General features: G+C 40.9%; 1 protein-coding gene across 2 annotated transcripts in view; it reads left to right on the forward strand.

The window, feature by feature from the left end:
- Nucleotides 1-12437, forward strand: part of LOC134345870 (kelch domain-containing protein 1) — a 122118-nt gene that overhangs the window by 77871 nt on the left and 31810 nt on the right. For both annotated transcript variants that reach the window (XM_063047195.1, XM_063047187.1), the window contains exon 8: nucleotides 6318-6376. In XM_063047195.1, the coding sequence (XP_062903265.1) occupies nucleotides 6318-6376 (59 nt within the window). The remainder of the gene's footprint in view (nucleotides 1-6317; nucleotides 6377-12437) is intronic.

Genomic DNA, 12437 nt, shown 5'->3' on the forward strand with positions numbered 1-12437 from the left:
TCCTGGTATGTGAAACTTGGATGTTTATGAAAAAGAAAGTTACAATTGAAAGAATATATATTTTCAGGTATAATTTTTATGTCTGTTAATGATTATGACTATAAATATACCAAAGTCACATCAGAATAGACAATGTTCTTTTGGGAACGTGTTACTATATTGGTATACTTTTCTAGGCAGTTACAAAAAAAGAAAGTATTCATTAATGAAGTAAATAGCATATCATGATGTAGGCAAGTAGGGCTAGATTCATGGGCACCATAGTTGGCATGGACAAATTGGACTGAAGTGCTTATTTCCATGCTGTATTAATCTGTGAATCACTTTGTAATCATGGTCTGAATCCTTCTATTAGATGACTAAACTTCCACATCTTTCTGCCATTTGTGAGGACCCTTGGTGTCATTCGTAACTAGTTCCTGCTTACCTAGCACAAATTATACATTGGTAATATTCTTCAGCTACACTATAAACTTGACCAGTGTGGAGCATTAGCATCGACATCTACCTACAATGTAAGCTTGTGTTTGTTAACTGTAGAAAGGGCTCTGTATCCAGATTTGAATACCTGAAAACCAAAACTTGTATGAAGGGTACTAGATGACATTATACCTTAGAGCTGTCTGTTGCACAATGGCAAGATGGTCCAAGATTATTGGAGAGTAAGTTCTGTGTGGACGTTAACCAAAACACATTGACATGCCTGTGTACACCTGTTTTGTGTCTCTAACTTTCCCAACTGCCATCACCTTCCTCCACTTCAGCCCTAAGAAGAACTTAAATTTTTTTTTTGTTGTCCATCAGTTTATTTGGTCAAACGTTAAGAAAGATTTCCGATTGCAGTTAGATTTTGCCATATGTTGGTTAAGTACCTTCTATCCCAAACTGTGATGTCACCCATATTTAAGAAATCGTACACAAACATCATCCATTCCTCAATGCTGAATTCAGCCCCTGAAATGTTTAGGGATTCGTAGGCAACCTCTGTCATGGCAGACCTGAACCTAACTTTACCAGTGATGTCTGATTACGTTATTCAAATAGTGATGTTACTAAGCTAAGTGACACACTACAAGCAATGGATTCTCACTTGAAAGAAAAAGGATGGTCAAGAATTTAGATAGAAACCCTGTTCCTCTCTCAGATGCTGCTTGGCCCACTGAATTCTTCTATCTGATTGTTTGTTGTTCCAGATTCCAGTATCTGTAATCTCTTGCATCTTTCAAAGAAAAAGATGATCCATACATTTGATCAGGATTGCTTTTTTCAAAAGATAACTTTTTTCCTGCACCAAAAGTGTCCAGGATGCTTTTTGTCCCATTGTTTTATTCCGTGGGATATACAGGTGTTTCATAACCCACCTGCTCGGTACTTCATTATTTTCATCAGCCCAGTCCCAAAATGAAACCGAAAACTCTGCTATAGGAAAATTAATATTGGAGATTTCAAAAGTTGTACAAAGAAAATTGTTTTTTTTCGACGTACCTCAGAAAATCTGCTAACTCTTGAACAACAGGAGTTGTGTGTTCCCAGTGTCGAGGCAACATTGAGGTCCACCAGGATTACTACCTCTGAAACAATTCTTGGTTTCTGTATCAGAAAACACCTAAACTGGTTTGATGAAAGTCTTGGATTAAAATCTCCATCACATCTTTGCCTTTTAGGGTGGGGGGTGGGGAAATGGTGTCTGGAGATAGAAAGCATAGCTTTTACAGGCCTCTGAAGGCTGTAGTCTTTTTAAACAAAACTTTTGGGCTAAAGAACAGGTGGAGGGTGGTGTGGGGTTACAGTGTTTTTTTTATAGCATTCAAAATGTTGATGCAGCTGGTATAAAGTATGTTATGACAGAACAAAAACTTTTGCCCCGTTGAGGAAGTCAACCTGATGGAAGTACAAATAAATATAAGCGGCTCATTGGAACGTTCTCTTGAAGATGTCATCGTTTGCTGAGACTTGTAGAATTGCAGTAATCTCCATTTTAAACAAATACATTGGAAAAGCTCCAGAGAAGAAAATAAGGGAATTGCTACAGCACTAAAAAATATAAAAAGAGCTATAAGCTTATTTCCAAACCAATTACCTCTGCAAGAATGCAAAAACAAATGTTTTTTAGCAGATGACAGAAGAGGAAATATGGCTTCTAGTGATATTTTTTGGAGGTGTATAACATCAGTTGATTGAATTAAAGAGATCTTCTTTAATGGTGGGGCACTTACCAGAAGCAAGGTTTCATCTCCAATTTGTCAAATAGTAATAACAGACTATTTGTACTTTGGTCAAGGAAATGCTTATTTTTTCATGACCTTAGATTAGTTACAGAGGTCACATGAAGCCATGTTTAGGATATAACAATCAGTGAATTAGTTGTTATTTTACATCATCCTGAAGCACTCTGAGTGACTTCTTTGTATATACTCAAACCTCCAGAATTCCATTATACAAGTGTCCTATCCGAATCAGGTTTATTATTACCAGCATGTTATGTGAAATTTGTTACCTTAGCAGCAGCAGTTCAATGCAATACATAATATAGAAGAGGAAAAAAAAAATAAAATAAAAAATAATAAATCAATCAATTACAGTATATGTATATTGAATAGATTAAAAAACATAAAAAATACTGTATATTTTAAAAACATGAGGTACTGTTCACAGGTTCAATGTCTATTTAGGAATCGGATGGCAGAAGGGAAGAAGCTGTTTCTGAATCGCTGAGTGTGTGCCTTAAGGCTTCTGTACCTCCTACCTGATGGTAGGAGGTACCAACCAGTTGCTCTAACATTGAACATGAAATGCTTCAAGAGATTGGTAATGGAGCACTTAAGTGCCAATCTCCAAAATAATTTAGTTCCCCTGTAATTTTGCATACAGAAAAAATAGATCCACAGGGGACACCATCTCTCTCACACTTCATTCAGCTCTGGATCACCTTGATATTAAGAATACGTATGTCAGGATTCGACTTACTGATTACATTGGGGAACAAATTTTTCAGAAGCCTTGCTTCTTCAGAATTTTGTTTTGTTTATGATAGCCTCCTTGAAGCTGAACACCAATGTAATTTCAGACTACTTGTATCATGTAGGAATTTGGAGAAACAAATTAATTTTTGTTGAATATAATGCATGTAATTGCATAATGGTGCTGATGCTTTGCAAAAGTTTAACTAAGGTAAAAATGTTTTGTTGATGATTTTCATTTGTACTCAGTGTCTGAGGCTTCTGGCTTAGCTGTCCAACAATAATCAGCCAGCATTGATGGAACACACATAAAAGTTGCTGGTGAACGCAGCAGGCCAGGCAGCATCTATAGGAAGAGGTCTAGTCAACGTTTCGGGCCGAGACCCTTCGTCAGGACTAACTGAAAGAAGAGCTAGTAAGAGGTTTGAAATCCCTTACTAACTCTTCTTTCAGCTAGTCCTGACAAAGGGTCTCAGCCCAAAACGTCGACTGTACCTCTTCCTATAGATGCTGCCTGGCTTGCTGCGTTCACCAGCAACTTTTATGTGTGTTGCTTGAAATTCCAGCATCTGCAGATTTCCTCGTGTCAGCATTGATGGATTCCAGTTGCCCTAATACTGTTTCTCCATGACTGCAATGTCCTGGTGAAACCTTTCACCATGCCTATCACTGACAGTGCTAAGATTTTCAGGGAAGAAGTCTAAATGGGAATGCAGAAAATGAATGTTTAGTGACATGTCATACTTCATGGTTTTGTATGCTTGAAGCATGTTGTCAACCAGCCGCACATAGTTTGGTTCTCTGTAGTTGCCAAGAATATTTTCAACAACATCCTTGAATGATTTTCCTCTGGTCCCACTGGAAGTTCTTCAAATTGCCTGTCATCGATGACCTGTTTGATTTGTGGACCAACAAAAATGCTTTCCTTAATTTGGCATCAGTTATTCTGACTTGGATTATGGATTGAAATAACAAATATAGGCAATTTGAAAAATAAATGGTGCATGATTCGGTAATTTCATGGTGATTTTCATGATCAGCAGCCCAAAATCCACAAGATATACCGAAGAGTATTCAGGAAGCTCTGCTTTCAACACTATAATACCCACAAGGCTCATCTCTAAGCTCTTGCACCTTGGCCTTGGTGGTGGTGGTTTGGGATGGTTGGGTTGGGTGGGTATGTGTTGGATGGTGGTCAGCATCTGCATCTGGTTTCTATACTTTCTAACCAGTGGATCTCATTTGAATAGAATTTGGACATAGCATTTCATCCAACCTGACCATTGACACTGGTGTTTCCCACACCTGTTGTGTACTCAGTCTCCAGATTTCTACCCATGGCTGTGTGGAGAGATAAAGTGCCAGCTCGGTTGGCAATGATGCCACTATTGTAAGCTGGATTGACAACAGTGATGACATAGAGGGCAGGAGCTTGCAAAACTTGTGTCATGTCAGCATGACAACTTAGCCCTTAATATCAGCAAGAATTAAGAGCTCATTGTTGATCCAAGGAAGTGGGTGTATGAATAGCATCTTGTCCTCCTGAATGGAGCCGTTGTAGAGATGGTTGATACCTTCAAGTACTTTGGCATCCATATCACCAACAGCCTCACTTAGGTCCTCTATATTGATGTGAAAATTAAGCACATCAGCATGTGTACTTCCTTAGGCATTTGAGAAGATACAACTTGTCACAAGGATTTTCTTGTATTTCTGGCCTGCAGAAATTGATGGATTGGGCAGCATTTACCACAGACTCATCACATCCTTTCTTCCAGTCGTCATCATGGTGCTTAACCTCTGGATTGTTATAGTATTGTCAAGGGTACCTGCCACCCTGGCCATTTCCTTTTATCTCTTTCACTTCCAAGTATTTCATGTACATTTTCCCATTTCACTTCCCATTCCCAGTTGAGCTACCACATTCTTGGGCTTTTAATTCTACACCTTTCCAATATTTTGTTTGTTTCTTCAAATTCATCTTTGATCTAATACTACTAACTGCACCCTTTCCACTAATTGCTTGGATTCTATAATTTTTAACCAACAAACTTGTTTCTTATTAGGAGAAATAAAAAAAAATAAATTTCAATCAATGAGAATTTGATTTTTAGAACACCAGAAAAATGGGGATTGTTGCATTGACTTTCAAAAGCTTTCCTTGTTTCATAGTATTTAATGTCCATCTTTTATTGCATTTTCTGTCACTATTGAAGCCAGAAAGACCAAAAGTTATTAAAGTAAATTTGTATCAAAGTGATATATATATCAGAATTAGTGAAAAGCTACAGACAAATAATCAATGTGCAGAAGACAAACTGATAGTTGAAGGGTAATAACTGTTTTTGAACCTGGTGGTGAAGGACCTAAGGCACCTGAGTCTATGCAACAAATGGGGCAGGGGAAAGAGAAAGGAGATTGAGATGGCCGCATTGCTGATGGTTCACACATCCTTTGTAAGCCACAAATTTTCATCGGTGTAAAAAGGAATGTTGTTTTAACAGCAACAGGATCCACAGCATGTGGTAGATTTTCAAGGTTCCTCTGATTAGCAAGGTGGATGTGCTTTGTTTGGTGACTTGACTGAGCAAAGTGAAATTCAGTATTCATCTGAGTACCTAGAGTACATAAATTTGAGAATAGCAGCCTGTAGTGTCTTCACATCAGCATCTGCAAGCTTACTAATTAGATTGATTTGTATTTTGCTTAGGCCATGAATTTCAGTAGGTGGTCATGATAGTTCATAACAGGGTTTGCTGACATTGAATTGTGGTGGATATACTTTCCAGAGAATTTAAAGTGGAGGTGTTGTGGTTGTCAGGTAGTTTGTGAAGAGGAATATTGTGATGAATGGAGGCCTAGCCATAGCCTCCACTTCTGGGCATCCACTATAGTTGGATATGTGGTCAGGGGTTTTGCCAGATCCCTGAAACTATTTCCTGTGTTACAATTGTCACATCAGTATAGGCAGATTTCTTCAATGATACAGTAGTCAAATTATCTGATTAGATTTAATGCAAATGTAATCCTCCTCAGTATGTGCATGTAATAATTTGGATCAAACGATGGAAGAATACTAACCCAGTTTGAAACCGATTCCATCTCTGAAAATGCCATCTGACAGTTTATGAATTGTGAATTCAGTTTCCTGTACCACCCATGTGGATAATGATTACAATACGTGAAGGAAATGAGAGTGTTATTTACAAATGACTGAATTATGTGGTTGTGCTGCTTCTGTATCTTATTGGTGTGATTGGCAATTAGTAATTTCCTAGTAAAATTGTGACTATATCTCACAGATTTAAGTTGATATGCAAGGTATTTCTGTTTAACTCAATTTATTTGATTTTTTAGGAAACAAGAGTTGATGATTTACATTGTTTGGACTTGGACACATGGACATGGTCTGGAGAGTAAGTAGTTTCATAAAATGCATGCCAAGTGCAATAGCAGTGAACCTTTTTAAGATTACTTTTGTTCCTATTGTTGCCAGAGCTGATGACTTAACTTTGTTCTTAAAATAATTTATTATCCTGTATTTGACGCTGAGAAAAGAAATTGAGTATGATGGTCCATATGCTCTTACTCTGTTTTGGATTGTCTACTTTTGTCTACCTAGGACGAGAGGGCATTGCCTCTGGATAGAGGGGCACCCTTTCAAAACAGAGATGCGGAGAAATTTTTTTAGCCAAAGAGTGGTGAATTTGTGGAATTTGTTTCCACATGCAACTCTGGAGGCCAGATTGTTGGGTGTATTTAAGGCAGAGATTGATAGGTTCTTGATTGGACATGACATCAAAGATTATGGGGAGAAGGCCAGGAACTGGGGTTGAGGAGGAGATAGAAAAAAAGGATCAGCCATGATCGAATGGCAGAGCAGTCTCGATGGGCCAGATGGTCTAATTCTGCTCCAATGCCTTATGGTCTTAATCAAATCTGTTTCTAATTTTTGAATACACGGACATTTTTAATGCTTCCCTCATTCTATTGTAATTGGTATGGTATTTTTCATTCTGAAGTTTAATATATTCCTAATATTTTTGAGTCAATTTGTCTTAAAAACATAAGCTCTTTTATCATTTCTCATATTTTTTGCTGATTTCTGTTTAGCTATTTAAAAGCAATCTAGGATGGCTGGATGGAAGTCTGATCAAATGTGTGCTGCCTACATAAACTTATTCTAGTGTACTGTATTTTAGAAAGAAATGATTAAAGTATATAGGAGGAGGAGAAGATGGTGCGACGCAGCGCGCGCGGCCTCTCTGGTGAATAATATCTGTAATCTGTCAAGTAGGGGACCATGCACAATTCTGATTTGATGGAGACAGACGTGAGAGTATGGAGGAACATCTGGAGAAACTTCTGAAATGCCTGCTTCGCTGCTGCTGCTACTGTGTGGTAATCTCCGGAGCAGAAGGCCCCGAATCCTCAGCTTTGCTTGTTTAGGCGGCTGGGGATAGGTTGAAGGCGCTCGACAGAGGATGGCGCGCGGGAGGCTGTATCGGAGGGGCTGCTCAGAGGCTCGAAGTTTTCGGATGGACAGACTCAGTGTCGGCTGCTTGCAAGGCATTGGCAAGTTGATGGTGCCTGGAGGTTTATGGCAGGGAGTTTCTCCCTTTTGCCGCCAGCTATCAGGGACTCGGGAGTCGATCGGGACTTGAGACTTTTTTTTTACCGTGCCCATGGCCTGTTCTTTATCAAATTATGGTATTGTTTTGCACTGCTGTAACTATGTTATAATTATGTGGTTCTGTCAGTGTTAGTCTTTGGTTTGTCCTGTTTTCTGTGACATCACTCTGGAGGAACATTGTATCAATTCTTAATGCATGTATGCATTTCTAAATGACAATAGAAAGAGGACTGAGTGTTCTCATAATCTAATTTAATAGTTAAATAAAATGTGTAATTGCAGCTGTAATATTGCTGGAGTAAGACTCAAATGGAATTGATGGGACAAATCAAGGCAGAAACAAAGGTTGGATTATGATTAACGCAAACACGAGGAAATCTGCAGATGCTGGAAATTCAAGCAAAACACACAAAATGCTGGTGGAACGCTGCAGGCCAGACAGCATCCGTAGGAAGAAGCCCCTCACCCTTTCTCCCTAGGCCTCCCGTCCCATGAGCCTCTCCCTTCTCCAGCCTTGTATCCCTTTTGTCAATCAACTTCCCAGTTCTTAGCTTTATCCCTCCCCCTCCTGTCTTCTCCTATCATTTCAGATCTCCCCCTCCCACTTTCAAATCTCTTACTATCTCTTCTTTCAGTTAGTCTTGACGAAGGGTCTCAGCCCAAAACGTCAACTGTGCTTCTTCCTATGGATGCTGTCTGGCCTGTTGGATTATGATTATGCAGTCTGCATCAAAGTCTTTCCAAGTTCACGAGAGGTAACAGAACCCTTACCTTTGTAAATTTTTGTGCAAGTGTTAGTGCAGCTCCTGTTTGGTGCTGTAGGTACATGTAAAACCAATCAAGAATAGAAGGCAACCAGAGGCAGGAGGCCAGTCCTGAATCTTAAAAAACAACCACGCTAAATCATTTCTCTTTGCAAAGCAGCTGAGAAGAAGGGAGTGAAGAAATCGGGTAGAAAAAGTCATTTTTTTTAAAACACTGCTCGGGGAGAAGGGTCTGCACTGCGCAGGCGTGTGACGTAGCGTGCCAAGGTTTAAAAGCAGACCACCATATACAGCGGCCATCGTTGTAGCGGCCATCATCGGAGTGGACTGAGTCAGAGTGGGACGACTTTGGCTCAGCAGGCTTCGGCGAGAACAGGCAGAGGCCAGGGTAGGTTCCGGTAAGTTTTTTGTTCAGATTGCTTAGAGTAGAGAGAACGCCAGGCAGGATGTTGGAATGTTCCTCTTGCAGGATGTGGGAAGTCAGGGAGCCCTCCGGTGTCCCTGACAACGACACCTGCAAGAAGTGCTTCCAGCTGCAGCTCCTAACAAACAGAGTTAGGGAACTGGAGCAGGAGCTGGATGACCTGCGGATCATTCGGGAGAATGAGGAGATTATAGATAGTAGCTACAGGGAGGTAGTTACACCAAAGGAGCAGAGGACAGGAAATTGGGTCACTGTCAGGCGAGGGAAGAGGAAAGGGCAGACAGAGCATGGTTCCCCTGTGGCCATTCCCCTCAACAACAAGTATACCGCATTGGATACTGTTGGGGGGGATGACTTACCTGGGACAAGCTGCAGTAACCGGATCTCTGGCATTGAGTCTGGCTCTGCAGTGCAGAAGGGAGGGTGGGAAAAGAGGAGAGCGGTAGTGATAGGGGACTCGATAGTTAGAGGTGCAGATAGGAGGTTCTGTGGTCATGACAGAGAATCCAGGCTGGTTTGTTGCCTCCCGGGTGCCAGGGTCAAAGATGTCTCTGATCGCTGGCAGGACATTCTGAAGTGGGAGGGTGATCAGCCAGATGTCGTGGTGCACATCGGTATCAATGACATAGCAAGGAAGAGTGAGGAGGTCCTGGAGAATGAGTATAGAGAGCTTGGTAGGAAGTTGAAAAGTAGGACCTCAAGGGTGGTAATCTCAGGATTGCTACCTATGCTACGTGCCAGTGAGGATAAGAATAGGATGCTCTGGAGGATGAACAAGTGGCTGAGGAACTGGTGTAGGGGGCAGCGTTTCAGATTTCAGGATCATTGGGACCTCTTCTGGGGCAGGTGGGACCTGTACAAGAGAGACGGGTTACACTTGAACTACAGGGGGACCAATATCCTTTCAGGGAGGTTTGTTAGTGCTATTGGGGAGGCTTTAAACTAAATTTGCAGGGGGATGAGACCCAGAGTGCCAGAGCTGACAGTGTGGCTGGGGTGAAAATAAATGATGTTAAAAGTTCAAGCAAATCCGCTAATAGAAAGGTTGTGAGTGATGGTAAAAATCTTCTGAGGTGTATATATTTCAATGCTAGGAGTATTGCAGGGAAGACGGATGAGTTGAGGGTGTGGATTGACACGTGGAATTATGACGTTATAGCAATTAGTGAAACTTGGCTACAGGAGGGGCAGGACTGGCAGCTTAATATTCCAGGGTTCCGATGTTTCAGATGTGATCGAGGCAGAGGAATGAAAGGTGGGGGAGTAGCATTGCTTGTTAGGGAAAATATTACAGCAGTGCTCAGGCAGGACAGATTAGAGGGCTTGTCTACTGAGTCCTTATGGGTGGAGCTGAGAAACAGGAAAGGTAATGGCCTCATTAGTGGGATTGTATTACAGACCATCCAATAGTCAATGAGAATTAGAAGAGCAAATCTGCGGAGAGATAGCAGGCAACATAAAGTTGTGGTAGGGGATTTTAATTTTCCATATATTGATTGGGACTCCCATACTGTTAGGGGTGTAGATGGTTTAGAGTTTGTAAAATGTGTTCAGGAAAGTTTTCTAAATCAATATATAGAGGGACCAACTAGAGGGGATGCAATATTGGATCTCCTGTTAGGAAACGAGTTAGGACAAGTGATGGAAGTCTGTGTAGGGGAGCACTTTGGTTCCAGTGATCATAACACCATTAGTTTCTACTTGATCGTGGACAAGGATAGATCTGGTCCTAGGGTTGAGGTTCTGAACTGGAAGAAGGCCAAATTTGAAGAAATGAGAAAGGATCTAAAAAGCGTGGATTGGGACAGGTTGTTCTCTGGCAAAGATGTGATCGGTAGGTGGGAAGCCTTTAAGGGAGAAATTTTGAGAGTGCAGAGTTTGTATGTTCCTGTCAGGATGAAAGGCAAAGTGAATAGAAATAAGGAACCTTGGTTCTCAAGGGATATTGCAACTCTGATAAAGAAGAGAGAGTTGTATGACATGTATAGGAAACAGGGAGTAAATAAGGTGCTTGAAGAGTATAAGAAGTGCAAGAAAATACTTAAGAAAGAAATCAGGAGGGCTAAAAGAAGACATGATGTTGCCTTGGCAGTCAAAGTGAAGGATAATCCAAAGAGCTTTTACAGGTATATTAAGAGCAAAAGGATTGTAAGGGATAAAATTGGTCCTCTTGAAGATCAGAGTGGTCGGCTATGTGTGGAACCAAAGGAAATGGGGGAGATCTTAAAAAGGTTTTTTTGCATCTGTATTTACTAAGGAAACTGGCATGAAGTCTATGAAATTAAGGGAAATAAGTAGTGAGATCATGGAAACTGTACAGATTGAAAAGGAGAAGGTGCTTGCTGTCTTGAGGAAAATTAGTGGATAAATCCCCGGGACCTGACAGGGTGTTCCCTCGGACCTTGAAGGAGACTAGTGTTGAAATTGCAGGGGCCCTGGCAGAAATATTTTAAATGTCGCTGTCTACAGGTGAGGTGCCGGAGGATTGGAGAGTGGCTCATATTGTTCTGTTGTTTAAAAAAGGATCAAAAAGTAATCCGGGAAATTATAGGCCAGTAAGTTTAACGTCGGTAGTAGGTAAGTTATTGGAGGGAGTACTAAGAGACAGCATCTACAAGCATTTGGATAGACAGGGACTTATTAGGGAGAGTCAACATGGCTTTGTGCGTGGTAGGTTATGTTTGACCAATCTATTGGAGTTTTTCGAGGAGGTTACCAGGAAAGTGGATGAAGGGAAGGCAGTGGATATTGTCTACATGGACTTCAGTAAGGCCTTTGACAAGGTCCCGCATGGGAGGTTAGTTAGGAAAATTCAGTCGCTAGGTATACATGGAGAGGTGGTAAATTGGATTAGATATTGGCTCAATGGAAGAAGCCAAAGAGTGGTAGTAGAGAATTGCTTCTCCGAGTGGAAGCCTGTGACTAGTGGTGTGCCACAGGGATCAGTGCTGGGTCCATTGTTATTTGTCATCTATATCAATGATCTGGATGATAATGTGGTAAATTGGATCAGCAAATTTGCTGATGGTACAAAGATTGGAGGTGTAGTAGACAGTGAGGAAGGTTTTCAGAGCCTGCAGAGGGACTTGGACCAGCTGGAAAAATGGGCTGAAAAATGGCAGATGGAGTTTAATACAGACAAGTGTAAGGTATTGATCGTTGGAAGGACAAACCAAGGTAGAATATACAGGGTTAATGGTAAGGCACTGAGGAGTGCAGTGGAACAGAGGGATCTGGGAGTACAGATAGAAAATTCCCTAAAAGAGGCATCACAGAAAGATAGGGTCGTAAAGAGAGCTTTTGGTACGTTGGCCTTTATTAATCAAGGTATTGAGTATAAGAGCTGGAATGTTATGATGAGGTTGTATAAGGCATTGGTGAGGCCGAATCTGGAGTATTGTGTTCAGTTTTGGTCACCAAATTACAGGAAGGATATAAATAAGGTTGAAAGAGTGCAGAGAAGGTTTACAAGGATGTTGCCGGGACTTGAGAAACTCAGTTACAGAGAAAGGTTGAATAGGTTAGGACTTTATTCCCTGGAGCGTAGAAGAATGAGGGGAGATTTGATAGAGGTATATAAAATTATGATGGGTATAGATAGAGTGAATGCAAGCAGGCTTTTTCCACTGACGCAAGGGGAGGAAAAAAACCAGAGG

Source organism: Mobula hypostoma, chromosome 1 (assembly GCF_963921235.1).
Source record: "Mobula hypostoma chromosome 1, sMobHyp1.1, whole genome shotgun sequence".
NCBI classification, from domain to species: domain Eukaryota; kingdom Metazoa; phylum Chordata; class Chondrichthyes; order Myliobatiformes; family Myliobatidae; genus Mobula; species Mobula hypostoma.